We start from the raw sequence: 23,004 nt of genomic DNA, 5'->3' as shown, positions 1-23,004 counted from the left end.
CTCGCTGTACTGTCGAGTGTTTGATTTGGTGGATGGTTTGCCTGAGATCATGAGAATATTGTGTTTGATTATGCCATCCAACACCTGAGAGCCTTCGGCCCACGGACCGCCCACAGTCTGTTCACGGACATCTGTGATCGCACACAATAATGGAAGAACAAATCTAATGTTATTACGCAACTTCCAGATGTCAGGGTTCACCAGACGGCTTAGAAACAGTCACATTTACACCTGGATAATAAAAGAACAAATCACTAATGCCATCAAACAATGATGAGATAATGCAAGACTACCAATAAAAGTTGGTGTTGCTGATACGGTAACAGGGATGACCGCTCTTCTCTACGGTCAGCAGAGATCCGCTTAGCGCCTGGAGCCGGAGTGGGTTTGGGTCGGTGAGAGAAGAGCAGAACACCTCCAGACGCTGGAGGCTCAGGAACCTCGAGAGAACATGAACAACATGCGTGTGCTAATGGACACAGTTCAGATATAATAATAATAATAAGTTTATTTTATATAGCGCCTTTCTAAAGACTCAAGGTCGCTTTACAATAAATTACAAGAGCACATGACATAGAAACATGACATAAAAACATGACATAGAAACTGTGAAGATACATATAGAATCAGAACATAGATCAGGGGTCGGGGAAACAAGTGACAAAAAGATATGTTTTAATGTGGGTTTTGAAGTCATGTAGTGATGAGAGATCACGGATATGTTGTGGAATGGAGAGTCGGGGCTGCGGTGCAAAATGCTCTTCCACCAAACGATGCTAGTTTGTGCCGTGGGATCATCAACAGACCGGTATCCGAAGATCTAAGTGTGCGAACAGGGGAGTATGTATGGATGAGATCAGAAATATAGTTGGGGGCAAGACCATGGAGTGCTTTAAATGTAATAAGGAGTATCTTGTACTGAATGCGATAGCGAATGGGTAACCAATGTAGATTGCGTAAAATTGGAGTAATGTGGGAAGATTTCGGCAGAGTTCTGGATATATTGATTTTTATTTAATGATGAATTGGGTAAGCCATAGAAAAGTGAATTGCAGTAGTCAAGCCGTGAACTGATGAAAGCGTGAACTAGGGTCTCAGCATCACTGGTGTTAAGAAAAGGACGTAAGCGTGCAATATTGCGAAGGTGGAAGAAGGCAGACTTGTGAGGAAGGAAGGAAAGAGAGGAATCAAAGATTATACCCAGGTTTTTGACAGTGGTGGAGGGTTGAACCAGAACTCCAGCAATATTGACATTTTCAACACAGACACGGGATGTAGTTTGAGGTGAACCGATAAGAAGTAAATCTGTTTTATCGGTGTTAAGTTTGAGAAAATTAGTGGTCATCCAAACATTTATTTCATCAATACAAGCTGTTTATTGGTGAAGACTTGTGCTGATCATTGACTCAAGCATTAGCATTAAGAGCAAACCAATGCCAGTCAGTAGATAACGTCTCGGTCTGACCTGATGGAAGAATTTAACCAATATTTAGTGGCCTTTTAGATATCACGACAAAATATCCCTTCCTGACATATATGTGACCCTGGACCACAAAACCAGTCACATGGGTAATTTTTTTAAATTGAGATGTATACATCATATGAAAGCTGACTAAATAATCTCTCCATTGATGTGTGGTGTGTTAGGACCAGATATTGGACAATATTTGGTCGAGACACAACTATTGAAAATCTGGAATCTGAGTAGCAAAAAAATCTAAACATTGAGAAAATCTCCTTTAAAGTTGTGCATTTATGTTCACGATTGTGCTGCAGTCACTCACAAAAATACATGTTTTATATATTTACGGTAGGACATTTACTAAATATCTTCATGGAACGTGATCTTAATATCTTAATGATTTTTGTCATAAAAGAAAAATGTGTAATTTTGACCCATACAGTGTATAGTTGCTATTGCCACAGATATACCCGTGCGGCTGCAGACTGGTTTGTGCTCCAGGGACACATATATGGATGAGTGGCGTTTTAACATGTCCGGCTTTTCATGGCAAGCAACAAGTTTAAATGCTATAAAAGAGCAATTTAAAAAGTTTTTTAAGTTTGATTTGAAAAGAAAATTTGGATTCAGGGCTAAGAACTAAATGTTCCTAAAAGAGAACTAACCGCACAATTGAATAAAATAGGTTTAGGAAATACTGGAGTGAGAAGCTGGCATGTTGAGTATAGCGGTGGATATTCATTTAAAAAGAGGAAAGAATTGTTCTCCTTTTTTTGAGCTGGTTTGGTGTAAATTCTGCAGAATAGATTCAAACATAGTAAAGCGAGTTAAAAACATTATTGCACTGATGAGTTAGATCACATAGTAGAAATACTAAAAAGCAGGGAAAGTGAATGACAAGTGTTTGAATTTTGTGGAAATCGATTTATCATTAAATTATTATATATTAAAAATTATTTTAATTGAACCCATGGTTCTCTAATGTACAGCATTTAAATAAAACCATCAGAAATGCCCAATATCATCCACTTTCACTGGTGTGTGTGTGTGTGTGTGTGTGTGTGTGTGTGTGTGTGTGTGTGTGTGTGTGTGTGTGTTGGGCAGGTTTAGGAATAGATGCCGTGTGTGTGTGTGTGTGTGTGTGTGTGATGGGCAGGTTTAGGGATAGGGTGTGTGTGTGTGTGTGTGTGTGTGATGGGCAGGTTTAGGGATAGGGTGTGTGTGTGTGATGGGCAGGTTTAGGGATAGGGTGTGTGTGTGTGTGTTGGGCAGGTTTAGGAATAGATGCAGTGTGTGTGTGTGTGTGTGTGTGTGTGATGGGCAGGTTTAGGGTGTGTGTGTGTGTGTGTGTGTGTGATGGGCAGGTTTAGGGATAGGGTGTGTGTGTGTCTGTGTATAATGGCATGTGTATTACACTGGTATTACAACTTAAACATGGTTTATGAGGACATTTCATGAGTCCTCGTAATTCAAATAAACATAAAAACAAAAACATAAACAAAATGTTTTTGTTAAACATAAACAAAAAAAACATAAAACCCCCCCAATGTTTTATTAAAAATGTAAAAATGCAGAAATGTTTCCTGTGATGGGCAGATTAAGGGAGTGTGTGTGTGCGTGTGTGTGTGTGTGTGTGCGTGTGTGTGTGTGTGTGTGTGTGTGATGGGCTGGTTAAGGGATAGGGTGTGTGTGTGTGTGTGTGTGTGTGTGTGTGTGTGTGTGTGTGTGTGTGTGTGTGTGTGTGTGTGTGTGTGTGTGTGTGATGGGCTGGTTAAGGGATAGGGTGTGTGTGTGTGTGTGTGTGTGTGTGTGTGTGTGTGTGTGTGTGTGTGTGTGTGTGTGTGTGTGTGTGTGTGTGTGTGTGTGTGTGTTACTAGTGCTGACGACTCTTGTTAATCCATCTTCAGTGCGGATGAGAGACTCAACGCCGCATCAGAAACACACACTGCTCCTCGAGGGCTTGACCTGATTGGAGGAAAAGGAAATGACATCGTCAGATAGCTGTCGAGGCGAGGCAAAGGAGAGAAAACGCGAGCGGAAGATTGCAACACATGGCTTTATATGAGCAGAAGACATTCTTCCCCTCGGAGCATTCTCGCATCACTGTCGTATATTCACCCAAATTCAATTAAAAATCCCCCTTTCAGTTTTGAATGAAAATCTATCAATAGTAAATGTGTCATGGATGAACATTAAATTTAATTAAATGTAATTGAAGACAAAATTATGCCACTTTAACTTTGACATATTGAAGCAAATTACTATTTAGATAAATAGACGGATGCATTTATTGATACCAGGAGAAATACAGGCACCGAACTAAGCATGAAGTGCTGTCGTACACACACACACACACACACACACACACACACACACACACACACACACACACACACACACACACACACACACACACAATTTTGTACATCTATCTTTATGAGGACATTCATTGACACAATGCAATCTCTAGCAGTTTACCCTAACCTTACCCAACATAACTAAGTGCCTAACCTGAACCCTGACCCTTAACCTAATCATAACCTTATCTCTAAAGCCAAGTCTTGACCATCAAACCGGCCTTTAAAGGGCTCTCAGAAAGTGAGATGGAAAATGTCCTCACTTTACTCTTTGTCCTCACTCCAATGGTCTAAAACTCAAACTGGTCCTCACAAAGATAGTTGTACAAGCACACACACACACACTGCCCCTATCCCTAACACACACACACACACACACACACACACTCCCTAAACCTCATCACAGGAAACATTCTGCATTTTTACATTTTTAACAAAACATTGTTTTTTTATGTTTTTTAAGCTATTTGAATTACGAGGACTCATGAAATGTCCTCATAAACCACGTTTAAGCTGCAATACCAGTGTAATACACATGTCATTACACACACACACACACACACACACACACACACAGGAGTGTGTAATATGCATGATAACGCTACAGGGCCCTTGAATAAGATGGCGTGTCCTTGTGCAATGTCGTTCTCTTGGCTCTGGTCTCGGCCAGCGTCACACACACACACACACACACACACACACACACACACACACAGGCAGAAGAGTCACTCGTAAAGCACGAGCTGGAGACGCCGGTGGCTAAAGCTCGAAGACGAAGTGAGAGCAGAATTATTCATGATACGCCACGGCTTACACTCAGATTCTCTCTGGCTGACTCCAGCAAAACTCACACACACACGTTTAGTTGCGCTGGTGTTGGACTCCTCGCCAAATTACCATGGTAACCGTAGTCAAATGAAGGTTATGAGGATTGTTTTATATTTATAAACATGTTATTTTAACACCCTTTTAAAATGCACTTCTCGTTTCAGTTTAGATTCAGGAATGCTTTTAGTTGCGGTTTAGTTATTTTATGCACATTTCTTTAGTAATTATAGTTCAAGAGAAAACAACCAAACATTGAGTTTTAGATTTACTTCTAATAGAAGCAAGACTTTTGAGGAAAGAAGCCGCATCCCTGTGTGCATAAGGTTTAATATTGTGAAAAATATAATCAATTCAATATGCTTTTATAATAACAATGGTGACAACCAAAATGGTGGGTTAGTATTTTAGTATTAAATTCTCTATTTGTTATAGTTACAATTTTTTAAAAGGGTTCTAAACCACACTTCAAAAACGTAATATGCCCAGTATAGCCTACACATTTTCTGCATGCATTGAAAATATCTGATGCGTTGTGTAATGCAATAATGCACAACTTTAAATTGACTTAAGCGGCAGCCCTTTTTTTCTAATAGACATGAAGATGCACATTTCGAACTTAAATGTTTGTAATTCAAGAATACTTTGGAATATAGATGTAAGATTGGTCTTGTTTTAAAGAAGACATTTGGCAGATTTTGTGAAATAAATTAAGTTAAACAGAAAAAAGTTATAGAAGTTTGAGTTTATGAAAATGTACAATGTTAAAAATTTCATTATTCATATTTTATATAAAATATAAATTAAAAATCAAAAAGAGTTACACATCAAATTGAAGTTATGAACATATTCTTGTTGCAAATTGATACATTTCGGCTCTGTCATTTATTTTGAAAATCAGTCACCAAATATGTAAACTAGAGATTGTAAGCTTTCAAATGATAGTTTGTCAAGATTAGTTTAGGTTTAGTATAGGATATTACTGTTTTAAATATGTAAGAGGTTAACTTGAGTATTAACATCTTCAGAACGACAGGTTTCACCAAAGAGACGTTTATATACAAAATGTAATTAAAGATGTGAAATTGCCATTGATTTTTCCAAGTTGATAACTTGACACCACTAATATGTTGCACTGAATTGTGACGCATTTCATTTAGCAGTAAAAAAAAAGAAGAAGAAGAAAAAAAAAACTAGTACACGATCATATACGGTGTATTATTCACTAAATAGCGAGCTACTATAAAAATGCTGGGTTGTTTTAACCCAATTTTGGGTCAAATGTGGACAAACCCAGCCGTTGGGTTACATTTTTATAATGGATTTTTAATCCAACGTTTGGGTTTGTTCATATTTGACCCAAAATTGGGTTAAAACAACCCAGCAGTTTTAGCGTGTACTCCACTCTGAACAGTCTGTCGCTTCATAAGCAGAGACGTGAGCTGTGATTAACACACCGGAAGAATCAGAGGACACACCGCCTGTGGTGCTCTCAGTGTGTGTGTGTGTGTGTAGATGTAAATCACGCTGATTCCCACATCTATACACAGATCAGAGCTGTTCACCTGAACCTCACAGATTCACTTCTCAAGTTTGCTACGATGCAAAACACAATCCCTGTGTACTTCACAATCCAATCACGTAGGCTATTGTCTTTTTTTTTATTTAATTTTTTTTAAGATAACGTAATGCCAAACTCCACTGGCTACTTCAATTGAAACAAACTGGTGTGACAATTTTTAAGAAAATCAAGCCAAAGCGAGGCTTGTTTGGAGATTGATTTACAGTTAGCCTAAAATCACTGGCACACACACACACGATGGCCCATCAATGACACACACAGACACACGATGGCCCATCACTGAAGCACCCTGACACACACACACGATGGCCCATCACTGAAGCACCCTGACACACACACACGATGGCCCATCACTGAAGCACCCTGACACACACACACGATGGCCCATCACTGAAGCACCCTGACACACACACACGATGGCCCATCACTGGCACACACAGACACACGATGGCCCATCACTGAAGCACCCTGACACACACACACGATGGCCCATCACTGGCACACACAGACACACGATGGCCCATCACTGAAGCACCCTGACACACACACACGATGGCCCATCACTGAAGCACCCTGACACACACACACGATGGCCCATCACTGAAGCACCCTGACACACACACACGATGGCCCATCACTGGCACACACAGACACACGATGGCCCATCAATGACACACACACACACACGATGGCCCATCACTGGCACACACACACACGATGGCCCATCAATGACACACACACACACACGATGGCCCATCACTGGCACACACACACACGATGGCCCATCAATGACACACACACACACACGATGGCCCATCAATGACACACACACACACACGATGGCCCATCACTGGCACACACACACACGATGGCCCATCAATGACACACACACACACACGATGGCCCATCAATGACACACACACACACACACGATGGCCCATCACTGGCACACACACACACGATGGCCCATCACTGGCACACACACGATGGCCCATCAATGACACACACACACACACACGATGGCCCATCACTGGCACACACACGATGGCCCATCACTGGCACACACACGATGGCCCATCAATGACACACACACACACACGATGGCCCATCACTGGCACACGCACACACACACACACACACACACACACACACACACACACACACACACACACACACACACACACACACACACACACACACACACACACACACACACACACACACACACACACACACACAAACACACACACACACACACACACACACACACAGGGAGAGAACATATACTTGTGTAATTAACAGAACTTAGTTATAATGTGCTTTTCACACTTACACCCACACAAGGCCAGAAATAATTTCATCTAAAGCTAGCTGAGTTCTAAAAGCTACATGTAGAAAACACTGACGTCTGCTAATTAGAAAGCTTTCTGTGTGTTTACTTCAAAACTTTATCACAGTTCATAGAACTTTGCAGCCTTTCGAGGAATAATCTAGAAGTAACCATCCCGTCGTTACAAACATCTGTGACTTTCTTTCCTCGCTGGAACAATAACATGCATATTGCAAAAAAGAAAAACAAAGTCCAGAACATTATAATGGAAACTGAGGCGGTTTATCTAAAATGACTGAGAAATATCATAATGATAGGCTATAGTCCTGTGTGCTTTATTCCAAGTTGCAATGGGTAAAAGACGCTATTTTACTCATTTTACGCAGTTACAGGCTGAAGTTTAACTCGTGGGCGTCGGAAGCAAAAAAAAAAGGGGTATTTTACTATTTTTCAATTAATGCAGTATTTAAGATAAAATAGAGCAAAGAAATGTAAAATGGGGCAGATTAGTGTCATCTGGTGGGAACAAACGAAAAGAAAATCCCGTGTAATACCATGACATAACCTCTAGATGTCTGTATAGTTCTACATAAAAATACAAACTGGGTTATGCCATTTTTCAGACATAATTACTTTTATTAGGTTTTTACATATATATATATATATATTATTTACTTTTGTTTGAAATTTTTATCTTAAAGGGATACTTCACCTTTGTAAAGATGAATGTGTATTGAAATTGGGTCATTTATGTAGAAGAAATGTGAAATTATTTTTGAATTTGGAGCCTTCTAGACTGAGAAAAGCCAGAAAATTTATTTTTGGCTCATGTGGATGAAAGACAACAACTCCCAGAATGCACTTGCTTCGCTGCCCTACGAGGCCACGCCCAAGCCACGCCTACCGGTAAGAGCGCAGTTAAACAACAAGGCTAGGCTACTAGTGAGTCTCCGTGACGAGTCTGCCCAGGATTGGCCAAAAATGTCCGGGATTCGGCTTTTGTGTTCTGCAGTCGCCGTTCATCATGTTAGATTGAAACAAAAGCTGTGCATGTAAACAATGAATGGCGACTGCAGAAAGCAAAAGCTGAATCCCGGACATTTTGGACGATCTCGACGGCCGGACATGTCCGGGAAAAAGAGGATGGTCACCGCTACTACTCAGCTTTCTCCACAGAACAAGAGCCTGTTAGCTTAGCTTCCAAATAAAAGATGGCTGACACTATTTGTACATTCTGTGAGTGAGATCCCTCCTCTATGGGCGGGTTGAAAACATGCAGATCTAGCGCCTCCTACTGGCTGGAGTCTCTAGCGGCGCAAAATGGCGATTTTTGCGCCATAGTAGGATATTTTACAGACAAAAAATACATAAATCTCTCGTCTCAGGGGGACATGAGGGAGGGAAGTACGGTCATTTAAAAATACTACAGGTTTTCTACTGATACAAAGCTTAATGCTAAATGCTGAAGTATCCCTTTAAGTGTCAGTTTTTGCACTATTTATCAGTTCATCTTCATATCTGTGCGTAGCTTTTAGTGTGTATAGTTTTGCACTCGTTCTACAGTTCCTCCCCTTCATCGCTGTGTTCTTCACATGTTCATCATGCAGGTTAAACAGAAGTGATTGGAAATCCCCGATCCGATCTGAACAGATGAAATATTTGCCATCAGAAAGACAGAAGGAAAATCACCAGAGTTTATTTATTTAGCAAAAACATGTTTAATCTCTCCTTGATGCCAGTTTATTTACAAGTAGTAAATCTGCAAAATAAAAAACAAATATTTACACATGAATAGATACCAGTGACAGTCTGAGTCGTGAATCATAATTATTCAAAGGTCTGTTATTATTTCAGTTTCACCAACTACACAAACCATCTTGTTCATCTCTGCATCGTGTTCAGGTCTGAAGGAAAGATACTTCATTATTTTTCAGAAATTATTGGAAAGAAATGAAGCAAAGAAGGGATGAGGTTCGAGTTTCTGCAATATTATTGCATGTTATCATGACGGACCTTCACGGAGATCTCGAGTTAAAGAGCAGATTCATGAAAGCCGTTACACATCAGAAGAGCAGAGAACACGTGAGAAGCACCAGTTTAGACACATTTCAATCCAAGAAACACAATCAAAATATAAATAAATTAAAACACAATGTGATTTTTTTTACATGTGATTTGACATTCAGGTGTAAACATCGAGAGTCCCTGGGAAGAACCGCAAGCCCAACGTCCGATCATCACCAGTGAGTTTCTGAAACTCCAGAGCGGAAGATCCTGAGATGTTCTGAACTCGTTTTAAAGCACGATTAGAGGATCAACACTGCATTTACACTGACCAAACACCACTTCACCAACCGTGAGTGTGTGTGTGTGATACAGGATCAGCTGTGTAAAGTGCAGACGTGCACCGTCACGCTGACAGAACAAGGTTATTGATGAAGATTATGATGAACAGATTAATATCAGCAGAAGAAAAAAAGTCAAAGTTTAAACTTCAGTGTTAAGAGAGAGAGACTATTTTCTGCCTTTTTGTCTCAGGGATCAGATCAGAGCTGGTTACTTTAGTTACAAACCGTGAAAATAAAGCGGTTTTGAGGTTTGTTCACTCCAAGAATGATGACTTAAATCATATAATTTTAGCGGCTCAGAGGAAATACATAATTGGAATAACTTTCAGCAATTTATTTTTCCGGCTCATGAATGATAAAAACGTTGACAGCCAATCAAAATCCTTCATTTTATTCACAGAACATATCAGAAGTGCATGCTTGGAGAAAACAAAGTTATTGTGCATTGCTGTGGATGCCAATAGAGTTATCTTGGAGTGAACAGGCTTTTAGACTGATATTTTGGTGAAATCAGACTTAAAGACCCCATGAAATGCTGACATATTTCTCAAAAAGGACTCAATTACGTCGAATTACTTTTAAGCTGCTAATTCAGCCATTTTAGTCGCATGTCATCTCAGAAAATCGCAAATTAGCCAATATTTTCAGGAAGTGAAACCTCTATAATTTGGTCATTTATGTAAGAGAACATCAGCATAATACGATGCACTCAAATCTAACAGATGTTGATCTCACGGGGTCTTCAAGTTGAAGATGATATGAGGAACGGGTCGGAAGAGACTCACGAGAGCATGGAAGATTGATTAAAGGAAATCGAGAAACTAGAGCAATATTTCAGCACTGATGCTCTCTCCGTGTCCACTCCTCCTGCTCGCACCACTGTATGAAGCGATACACACCCAAACATTGGCTCATGAGTGATGGATCTCAGGTTCAAGAGGAAACAAATGATTCAAAACAAGCGTGATGTGTCCTCGTAATCCAGCGCGATTGATCCGTCTGACTCGATCAGGATTGCTCAGGTCCGTCTCATTAACAGACAAACGGCCGATTCTCTTTTCTGATGACGAAGGCTGAAGGCCTGATGAACGAGTGTGTCGTCCCTCAGTATCGATACGCCACAGAAACCATTCACTCGGCCTCCTTTCACTCGTTTATTTGAGTAAACGCAGTGATTTTTCCACCTGAAAACCGCCGGAGAATAAACGAGTGTAATGATCAGACGCACGCGTGTGAGGAGCGAGTTGGTCTGGCGTCTGAGATCGAGAGTCCGTCCTGTAGCATCTGATGAAATAGTAATTAAAGCTTTGCAGTTCAGTCAAAATAAAACATTTTTGGAAGAATTATCTCCTCTGTCGTCATTTTTTTCATTGTAAAACAATCAGAGCACATTCCTACTTCACTCAGCATTAAACAACATTCAAATAAAACATGGCACAAGACAAGATTTTTATTCATATTTTTGTCATTTTTTTCCTTCTTTTTGTCATTGTGTAAAGTCAAATTCCCCTTCGCCGACACTTGCGTTTGCCCAACCCCGCGCGGGCGTACGTACATGAGAGACGGAGGCAGTCGCTCGATGATTCTGTAAACTGTGCAAATTCAGCAGAAACACAAGTGGCAAAGAGAGCGGAGAGCGGCAGTCGATGACATTTGTACAAAATAATAAAACATAGTAAACACGCAATCAGTGTCCTTCGATCCGCCGCGATCATTGGCTCGTGACACAGTCACATGACTTCATTAGAGGATCCGAACGTCCTCATTGTCTCTTCAAAACAGGAAAGAGCGTCTTTGTCCGTGTTGTGTGAAAACGTCCAGCGCACTCGACAGCCAATCATCCGAAAACAACGCAAGAATCGACACCACCTACATTCAGCGTTGTGGTTCTGTCCTGGTGTCTGTAAGAGTCCCGATCAGCTGGAAAGAGCCATGGTGTCGATCACCTGCTCCAGCTTAGACCTCAGTCTCTGCCGACGGGACTGTTCGTCTCTCTCCAGCGCTGACAGGATCTGCACAAGCAGAAACACAGGTGAACACATGACATCGAGAGCGCAGTCGCACCGAAGCCCCGTTCACACGCCAGCGACGAAACGACACAATCCCATTCATTTCAATGGAGCGCTGGCGACTTACGGCGACACAAAAAAAGTTCAGAAATTACAACTTTACGCAAATGAAAAGCGATTTTCGCAAGCGACAACCAATAGGAAAGAAGGCAAGACAGAAGAGTTTGAGGCCGATTTCGCCGTTTTATATGATTTGACTGTAATCACATACATGGATATAATACGGTAAAATGATGCATGGAAAAGAAACTGTTGTCTGACAGTCTTAGCGCCGTATCTTGCACCCAGCGCAACTGACATTGTTCGCCAACGCATGTAGAATTCCTATTCTGCACCGACGCACAGCGGACTTTTCCCTCCACAGACGCACGTCTGTAAATTAGGGAATGAACTTGCGCTCGCGGGGGCGGTTCAGTGAAAAGAGGAGTGTGTTCCGGCGCAAACGTTCCCTGGTTATATTCTGCAGTTTCAGAAAACAACTCCGCCACTGACCAGGAGAAACCCAGTCTAAAGTCAGCGGCGCGTTATTCAGATGCTATTTTAAGTGTGCATGCTTGGCCATAATCTAGCGTGTGCACAACACACACACTTTGCTTCTCTCATCTACACAGACGCAGCAGTTCATATTTTTGGAAACCATACATAATTACAAGGAAAAATATTACCACACGAGGGAAATCATTGATGATGTGTAAAAATAGGCATAAATCTAGCTTACACATTTACCCAAATTATTCAGGCTAATTGTAGTAATGACAGATCAACCCTGTTTGGTCAATAGTGGCGAGACGCATCGGTATATAAGGACATCTGACAGTGGGTTATCCGTCAAGAACCAGGAAACTGAATTCTGAAGACTTTTACCAGTTACCATCATGTAAGTTGCGTGCGCTGGCAAACCCGCCGTTATAATAGCAATCCGCCGTGGAACAAGCGCGCCGGCTCTTAAAGGGAATGTGAGAGGACGCTCTGATTGGTTTATTACACGTTACGCCCAAACCACACCTACGAGTAATGAAGCAACTTCAGACCAACACATTTTAGATTTGCCAAGATGCAAAGTTACTAGCGTTTCGCGTTTGATACTTGTGTTTCAGAGCGTTACAATAGGGCCATCAGTGAGTTTAATTCATACATTTATAGTTTGAGTGTTGTAATTTTATGACGCAAGTTTAGCACTTCTGCAGTTAATTTACAGTTTTCCCTGCATTATGTTTACTATCAGGGACAAGAAAATGTATTATTTGTCAAATTTGAATGACGTCAATTTAAAATGATATAGTTGTATATATCACTTGTGATGGTATTTTGTATAGATATGGCCAGACGTACAGACTACTGATAACATTAGAGCGACAGCACAAGCGATGACGGAGTCGCTGGCGGTGTGTGAACAGGGCTCGAGTCTTGAGCTGGTTTATTACTCACCTCGTCCTTGTATTTGGTGATGTAGGAGAAGATTTCGTGCAGCGCGCTCATGCTGTTGAACTGACTTAAGTGCAGACGAGACTGTTCAGCCAGATACGCACTCATATCCTGATCACTGATCGCAGGCATCCGCGAGATATCAGAGTAATACCTGCACACACACACACGCACACACACACACACACACACACACACGTCAGCAGATCAAACACAGCAAAACATGTTCATCCAGACATCTGCTGTAACTCAGACACACTCATGATCAAACTTATATATTCTACACTTAAGAGCATTTATTTCCTGAATGTTCAATTATAACATCCGCATTTCTAGCACCAAAAACGACTGTTATTGAATGAACTGTTGTTCAGTTTAGTTTCAATAAATAATGAACTAGGGAGGTTGTTTTGCATTGTGAACACTAGTCTATATAGCATGTCTACACAGTAAGGATGGACAATTTATACACTACTGATCAAAAGTTTGGGGTCAGTACGGTATAATTATTTTTATATACTTTTATTCAGCAATGATGCATTAAATTGATCAAACGTGACATTTATAATGCTACACAAGATTTCCATTTCAAATAAATGTTTCTTTCTATTCATTAAAGAATCCTGACAAATAAAACGCATCAAGGTTTCCACACAAATCTCCACTGATAATAATCATACATGTTTATTGATCATCAAATCATCATATTATACTGATTTCTGAAGGATCATGTGACACTGAAGACTGGAGTAATGATGCTTTGATCACAGAAATAAATTACACTTTACTACCGTATATATTCACATAGAAAACAGCTATTTTAAATTGTACTAATATTTCACAGATTTACCTTTTTTATTTTACTGTATTTTTGAAATGGTGAGCATAACCGACCCCAAACTTTTGAACGGTAGTTTAAGATAATTATATCTATTATTGGTTTTGTATAATGATGATATTCAACACAAACTATGTGAATGTAAGAATTAAAATATAGTAATAAATGGTAACTAATGTTATTTTTGCTATTGGAGTATAAAGGTGAAACTGGAATAATTAGAATATGTTGCAAAAGTTCATTTATTTCAGTAATTCAACTTAAAAGGTGAAACTAATATATTATATAGACTCATTACATGCAAAGTGAGATATTTCAAGTCTTCATTTGTTATAATTGTGATGATTATGGCTTACAGATTATGAAAACCCCAAATTCAAAATTAGAATTTTTTTTTTAACCTTTAGAAGGTTTTCAGTAAGCCATAATCATCAAAATTATAACAAATAAAGGCTTGAAATATCTCACTTTGCATGTAATGAGTCTATATAATATATTAGCTCACCTTTTAAGTTGAATTACTGAAATAAATGAACTTTTGCACCATTTTCAAATGTCACCTGTAAGTCAAAGATGCTATTAAAAGTGTAGTAATGCAAAAATGCTTGATCAGATAATCCTTGCAATATCCGCTATGTATCTTAATTTTTATATTGTGAATATGTGATATATCGTTCAGAGTGTGTGACGCGAGCGTGTCGTACCTCTCCACCCAGTTCTTGTAGTTGGGGATGTCTTTGGCGTAGAGAAGCTTGTTGGACGGCGAGTCTTTGCCCAGTTTGTGTTCTGACGTGGAGCAGGAGTCCATGAAGGTCTGAGCCACCACCGACAGACACGCGTCTGTGATGCTGTTCTTATGAATGTCGAACACAAACTGAGGGTTCTTGATCACGTTCACCCAGAACCTCAACGGCAGACTGCAGACACAGAGAACCCGCATTAGAAAACACGAGAGCTTTCACTGAGCGGCTGGATTCCCAGGACACACACTCACCAGTTGCTCTTCCACGTGTGCCTGACGTCGGGGTCTGAAATCACGTGTCTGTCGGCCTGCTCGTCTAAGAAGTCGAACATGTATTTGATGGCCAGAGGAAGAGCGCTGCCCCGGTGGGCCGTGCTGAAGATGGTCTCAAACAGGTCGTCTACAAACTTCTGCAGCGTGCCCTGTGAGACAGCGAGACATCAATCAATCAGATGTTGATCAATCAATCAATCGATCAATCGATCAATCAATCAATCGATCAATCGATCAATCAATCGATCAATCGATCAATCGATCAATCAATCAATCAGATGCTGAGCAATCAATCAATCAATCAATCGATCGATCAATCAATCAATCTGATGCTGAGCAATCAATCAATCAATCAATCGATCAATCAATCAATCAGATGCTGAGCAATCAATCAATCAATCAATCAGATGTTGATCAATCAATCAATCAATCAGATGTTGATCAATCAATCAATCAATCGATTAATCAATCAGATGCTGAGCAATCAATCAATCAATCAATCAGATGTTGATCAACCAATCAATCAATTAAAATAAATCAGATGTTGATCAATCAATCGAGCAACCAATCAATCAATCAATAAATCAACTGAGCAATCAATCAATGTTTTGATGAAGTGTGTTGTGCATCTTTCTTTACTGTATATAACATTTGATATAGATTTTTAAACTATATTAAAGACAGCTTTACATGTAAATTCTATATTGTACAGATGTCATTTTGTAAACATGAAAAAGTTAAATTCTTCAATATAAACTTGTATATATAAAAAAGATAAGCGTAAAACTATTTTCTACAGCTTATTCTGTGAGCACAGACTTATAATTCTGTTTATCTGTTCATTCATTTTGTAAAGACAAACGTACAAATCTATTTAGTAAAAATTTTTTTTTTGGTAAATTTGAAAATGTAAAATTCTTCAATGCAATCTTCACATGTGTAAAATGTAAGATAGTAAATTAATCAGCTGATGTTTTGGTGATTTCTTGTTTGTAAAGTGTGTTTTTGCATCTTTCTTTACAGTAAATAACATTTGATTGAATATATATATACACATTTGAAGGTATTCAAACAGATTTACAGGTAAATTCTATATTGTAAAAATGTCATTTTGTAAACAAGAAAAAGTAAAATTCTTCTATGTAAACTTATTAACCTTTGCAAAGATAAACAAATAATTGATTCAAAATAAAAATAAATTATGAGCTACAACTTTTTCTGTGAGCATATACTTATAATTTTTGGTTACCATATCAGTTATGAGCCATGAATTCTAATTTTGAAAACTAATTTTGTAAAGACAAACATGTACTAATATATGTACAATTTTGTAAACATAGAAAAAATGTAAAATTCTTCAATGAAAAACTACATATATTTGTAAGCATAAACATGAACAATTTTGAATTCTTAATTAATCGTTTGTTATTTTGGTGATTTTTTTGAGTGTTTGTACATCTTTCTTACAGCAAAAATCATATTTTATAGAGATATATTATATTTATATCTAATGCAGTGCCATTGAGCCATGTTTAAGTGTGACTTTATTAAAGCTGGACGGATCTGCTGGGAAACGCATCTGAGATTTCTGTGTACTGTCAGACAGGACGGATAAAGACACAGTTTTTCCCGAACCGCTCAATAAGCAAAGGTCACTGGTCTAATTAAGATACAGTTCTCAGTGAGAGTGGGAGCACTGGTAAATGTTAATGAGCAACTAGTCATTCACACACAAAGGTCAACACTAACTGTCTGAGGACTTCAGCTAAGGAAATCAGACACGTGCTTCAGAAGTGAGGCAATTAGTTTGAATGTGTGTGTGTGTGTGTGTGTGTGTGTTTGACAAGACGGAGAATATTAGTGACAGATTTCACTGTAATAAACACACTAAACACTCTTGCTTGAGTAATACACCAGAACAATAGAGTAAATGAGAGTGATTTCCTCTCATTAAAAGTATGTGACTGGTTATAGTCAACTATTAAAAACTGTTTTCAGTAATTGAAATTAAATATAAATGTAAGATAAAAATACTTAAACATAAAATTTTTTAACTGAAATAAATGTGTAAGTTGTGTGTAAAAAATGTGTAAAATTACAACAAAAAAATATATTAAAAATATTAAAGAAACAGAAACTAAAAAGAAACAAAAGCACATTACAAATTACTAAAACTTAAAAACAAACATAAAAATAAAAGCTAATTAAAAATATGAATTAAACTATAATAGTGTATAGCGGCGTCTCATTTGTCGGCTGCATACATCATTTATAATGCTTCATTTCACAGTCAAGTCATAAAGAAATTACAACAATTTACACTTCACAAGGAATAACTGTAAATTTTATAACAGTTACTTTTGCGTTTCTTTCTTTTTTCTCTTTCTTTCCCTTTTGTTTCCCCTGACATGTATGGTTATATGTACTCCTGTATGTAAATTATGTTTTGTTCTTATTAAAATGCATTAAAAAGTTATATAAATAAATAAAAGTTCATACACTACACAGTTGAGTGCATTAGTAGTACATTGTGTATAAGTGCATAGTGCGTAATTTGCATAGACCGTAAAAAAATATGGGCGTAGTGTGTGTGACGTCACCCGTAGTGTTTCTGAAGAGCATTTTTGAAGCCCAAAGTGGGCGGAGCCGGCCGTCACCATCTTGGCCGCGCGTCACTCCCGGATAAACGAAAATTGGCAAAAAAGTGGATTAGCTGAGGTCATGTGACGCTAACAGACAGCAGACAAACGTCTATTAGTGACATCAGAGTTAATCCACCTGTCACTCAAGTGGCCACGCCCTTAGTTATGCAGAACTTTAAGGCTTAATATAATTTAAACGGATTAGTTATAAAAAAATTCACTCTCCTCACAGTCGTCATGAAGGGCAAAATTAGCTATATAGACCAAAAGCACTTTTTGTACCAGGCTGTAAACATGTTTTTTTCTGCTGTAAAGTTGTGCATTTTAACATGCGGGTCTATGGGATCGAGTCTCTTCTGCAGCCGGTCCCTAGTGGCCAGTGGAGGAACTGCAGGTTAAGTCTCTCAGTGTTGGCTTCAGGAGAGAAGGTAATCTGGACACGACTCGTGTCTCTCCTCACCTTGGTGGCCAGCAGGCGCGTCAGGTAGATCTCGGACACCATCTTGCTGCCGCGGTCGCCCTCCCGCTGGTCCATGTGGTCGTGGTTCTTCACCAGGTGCCAGAGTTTGGTCCCGCTCTCCAGGTCTGGCGTGATCATGGGCGTCCGCGAGCGAAGGCTGTCGGGACTGCTGGCGGTTCTCAGCATGCTCTCTGCGCAGACACCGTTAGAAGAGACATGACACGCCGGACATTTAGTGGACTTTACTGTACAGATTCAGATTGTTTTATTTAGTGCCATGTCAGGATTCAAAGCTATCTTCATGGCAAAAATTCAATTACAAAATCATATAAATACAATAAAAACCAAACAAACTAGTCATATTATACAATATTTTTTTAAATGAACATTTCATTCCAAAACCTTTTCAGGCATAATCTTCCTAAATAAGTCCTTAAGTGAGGTAACTTCATAAAAGAGCACTGGAGAGAAACTATACTGGAGAGAAACTGGACTGGAGAGAAACTGGACTGGAGAGAAACTGGACTGGAGAGAAACTGGACTGGAGAGAAACTGGACTGGAGAGAAACTAGACTGGAGAGAAACTAGACTGGAGAGAAACTAGACTGGAGAGAAACTAGACTGGAGAGAAACTAGACTGGAGAGAAACTAGACTGGAGAGAAACTAGACTGGAGAGAAACTAGACTGGAGAGAAACTGGACTGGAGAGAAACTGGACTGGAGAGAAACTGGACTGGAGAGAAACTGGACTGGAGAGAAACTAGACTGGAGAGAAACTAGACTGGAGAGAAACTAGACTGGAGAGAAACTAGACTGGAGAGAAACTAGACTGGAGAGAAACTAGACTGGAGAGAAACTAGACTGGAGAGAAACTAGACTGGAGAGAAACTAGACTGGAGAGAAACTGGACTGGAGAGAAACTGGACTGGAGAGAAACTAGACTGGAGAGAAACTAGACTGGAGAGAAACTGGACTGGAGAGAAACTGGACTGGAGAGAAACTGGACTGGAGAGAAACTGGACTGGAGAGAAACTAGACTGGAGAGAAACTGGACTGGAGAGAAACTGGACTGGAGAGAAACTAGACTGGAGAGAAACTAGACTGGAGAGAAACTAGACTGGAGAGAAACTGGACTGGAGAGAAACTGGACTGGAGAGAAACTGGACTGGAGAGAAACTGGACTGGAGAGAAACTGGACTGGAGAGAAACTAGACTGGAGAGAAACTGGACTGGAGAGAAACTGGACTGGAGAGAAACTAGACTGGAGAGAAACTGGACTGGAGAGAAACTGGACTGGAGAGAAACTAGACTGGAGAGAAACTGGACTGTAGAGAAACTGGACTCGAGAGAAACTGGACTGGAGAGAAACTAGACTCGAGAGAAATGATTAATTAAGAGTGAAATACAGAGGGAGTGACATCGTCCAAAACAATATTGTCTAGTGATAAATCAGAATTGGGCAGAGAGTAAAAACTGTTTCTGTTTCTCCCTCACTGGCAAACACAGATTCTGGATTAGATATCCATCATTGCAGTCTGTCTGAGGCTCTGGAGCGCTGGGTTTGTCCCGCTGAGGACCGGCGCGTTAGGAGGAGGACACACACACACACACACACACACACAAACACACCAGCGCTGCGCAGAGAAACTTAATAAAGAAAGCCTGTGTTCAGAATAAAATAGACTACTACTGTAATGCTAACGTACTGCGTCATCTATGCTAGACATCTGTACAGTTATTATTTTTTATTTAAAGGGGTGGTATAATGCCCTTTTCACAAGATGTCAAATAAGTCTCTGATGTCCCCAGAGTGTGTGTGTGTGTGTATGTGTGTGAAGTTGTAGCTCACAATACCCCACAGATATTTTTATATAGCATGTTAAAGTGTCACTTTTTGAGCGTGAGCAAAAAAAAAAAAATCACAGTTTTGTGTCTGTCCCTTTAAATGCAAATTAACTGCTGCTCCCGGCACAGGGGGCGGAGCTTCAAGAGCTCGTGTTTTTTTTTACCTCACACACACACACACGCACTGAACATTTCAAAAACTTTTAGTCTTTAATGTTCAAACCGGAGTCAGACAATGATGGAGAGACTCAAGAAGAAGTGACAACATGTAGAAGCAACAGGACGTCTCTGAACGGTTAGTTGATGAATTTATGTAGCTGATGTGGAGCTTTAGAAAAGTGAAATCATACTCAACCACCCTTTAAAAATTATATAATACTTTTAGTTTTTAAAATTTTAATTAATTTACAGTATGTGTACAAAACTCAGACATTAACATTTATGCTGATTACTCTAAGTACACAGAAATCGCTATATAAATGTAACAAATTAATTCATTCCAGTTTGTTACACTAGCAATGGAATATTGCCTTGTCGACAATAGAAACTGAAATAAGTAAGGAATAATTGACGACGGGCGATTGAATAATAAAATAATAATGCACATCTGAGGTGGTAATGTGTCCGTTACGCCTCGGGTGTGCATTATTTTTTATTATTATTATTACTTTTCAAAGTCCAGATGTGTCATTTGTCAGGTTTTTGTCCTCAAAACACTCTTGTGTGTAGGACTAATTTCTTAGGCATCTCATCCCTGTGTCTGCTCACTCTGCTGATAACTCCAAAATGTCATTTTAGAGCTAACAACAGAGGCTTGAGAGAGAAAGAGAGAGAGTGAGAGAGAGAGAGAGAGAGAGAGAGAGAGAGAGAGAGAGAGAGAGAGAGAGAGAGAGAGAGAGAGAGAGAGAGAGAGAGAGAGAGAGAGAGAGAGAGAGAGAGAGAGAGAGAGAGAGAGAGAGAGAGAGAGAGAGAGAGAGCTCACCGTATCTGCTGAGGGATTTGGTGAACGTCGAGGAGTTGGAGATGTTGTAGGCGGAGTTCTGCTTAGGGACCAATGCGATTGCTGACCCATCCGTTACCTAGACAACAGAGAGAGAGACAGATTGACACTGATTATTACTGACACAGATACATCAGACACTCCGCACTCGCACCAATATCTCATCAAGATGCTGATAACTCCATATTGTAAAATTGAAAACAAAAATACAATTCTATATTGTAAAACACTTTAAAAAAAATCTATATAAACTTAAATTTAAAAGATTCTTGTGACTTCTAAATATTAAAGCACAAACATTAACAAATCTATTTTGTAAAATTAAAATTTTGTACATTTGTAGCAATAAATATGTAAATTCTAGATTCTAAATTCTAGAGTTTTTTTTGTGAGTACAGAATTATAATGTTGCTCATAATATCAGTGGTAAGCCATACATTTTAAATTAAATTCTATATTGTAAAATTTTCTAAAATTGCATTGCTATATCTTTTCTGTCTGATCCGAAAGCTACGAAAAGTCCCATAGACTTTAATTTAGAGAGTCAAAACTTTTATACTATAACTATTAGAGTATTTAAGCTTCATACACTAAGTATCTATCGCTAGCAAAAACCTATCAACTACCTTAGGACATGCTAATTCATGATAGCATTGTGCTAATTCATGCTAGAAACATTCAATCAATCAATCAATCAATCAATCTATCTATCTATCTATCTATCTATCTATCTATCTATCTATCTATCTATCTATCTATCTATCTATCTATCTATCTATCTATCTATCTATCTATCTTCTGATAGACTGCATTGCCTTCAAAACCTATAAACTTCAAGCTTTCAATAATTCTTCAAACTTTCTGGTCAGGAAAAATCAAAGTCTTGTCATGACTTACTTTTTTTATTTTATTCTTCTATGTCCAATTTGTACATTTGTAAAGATAAACATCTAAAATCTATATTCTTTTTGTGAACGCATATGTATGACCGTCATCAGCCATAACAAGAATAATGATCAGTTATCAATATCTATATCTGTGCATCTCTACTGATCAGCGCTGCTTCTGTGCTTGTGTTTTGTGAAGTGTTGCTATGGTTACCTGATCGTGCGCTATGTGTTAAAACGCTTCAATTGTTACCAAGTAACCTGCTGAGGGGTTGCCATGGTTACTGGGCAGCGGGGTGTAGAGGTGTTGCCACAGTAACCGGGCAGAAGATGAGCAGCTGCGGTTACCTGATAGTGTGCCAGTGTGTTGAGACGCTTCCAGTCGTTGTCGATCTTAGTGGTGACGTCCTCGTCCTGGAGAATGATGCGAGCCATGCGACCCTGCCGCCACTCTGATCACAGAAACACACGTCAGCAAAACATCACTGTCTAGATAATCTACACATTCATCTGGTTACTATGATCATTTGCTGGTTGAGCAACTTGTTCAAGCATAGTAACCAGGAGTGTGTCTCCCGTACAACACCGTAACTCGTGCTTCACTACTATAGCGCAGTGCTTCCCAACCTCTTTTTGTCTGAGTCCCCCTTTTTCCCAAGAAAATATTTTAGGGCCCCTTCACATTTAATGATATTATCGCTCTTGTAAGCTTGCAGCAAGGATGACAAAATATGTTGTTTTCAAACATGTGTTTTCAAATATGTTTATGCACAAATAATAGCCTATAAATAACAAAAACATCAGGAGGCCCTTTGTAATTTAAAAACGTAAGTCTAGGAGTAGCCTATACACTGGCCCTATTTGAAATGCAATAACAAAAATATTCACACTGGTGTGTAGGTAAAAATAAAGAATATAG

At 39.2% G+C, this 23,004-nt stretch overlaps 1 protein-coding gene across 1 annotated transcript in view; it reads right to left on the bottom strand.

The window, feature by feature from the left end:
* Positions 1-9,238: 9,238 nt before the first annotated feature.
* plxna1b (plexin A1b) overlaps positions 9,239-23,004 on the bottom strand; it is a 113,049-nt gene continuing 99,283 nt past the window's right edge. Inside the window, exons 16-22 of the mRNA XM_079629513.1 lie at positions 22,434-22,537; positions 21,181-21,277; positions 18,354-18,544; positions 15,231-15,400; positions 14,941-15,153; positions 13,402-13,552; positions 9,239-11,916 (exon numbers count right to left, since the gene is read on the bottom strand). Of these exons, the coding sequence (XP_079485639.1) occupies positions 11,821-11,916; positions 13,402-13,552; positions 14,941-15,153; positions 15,231-15,400; positions 18,354-18,544; positions 21,181-21,277; positions 22,434-22,537 (1,022 nt within the window). The 3' untranslated portion in view covers positions 9,239-11,820. The remainder of the gene's footprint in view (positions 11,917-13,401; positions 13,553-14,940; positions 15,154-15,230; positions 15,401-18,353; positions 18,545-21,180; positions 21,278-22,433; positions 22,538-23,004) is intronic.

Source organism: Phoxinus phoxinus (assembly GCF_949152265.1).
Source record: "Phoxinus phoxinus genome assembly, chromosome: 11".
Taxonomy (NCBI): Eukaryota; Metazoa; Chordata; class Actinopteri; order Cypriniformes; family Leuciscidae; genus Phoxinus; species Phoxinus phoxinus.
This window is presented reverse-complemented; position numbering and strand designations above follow the sequence as displayed.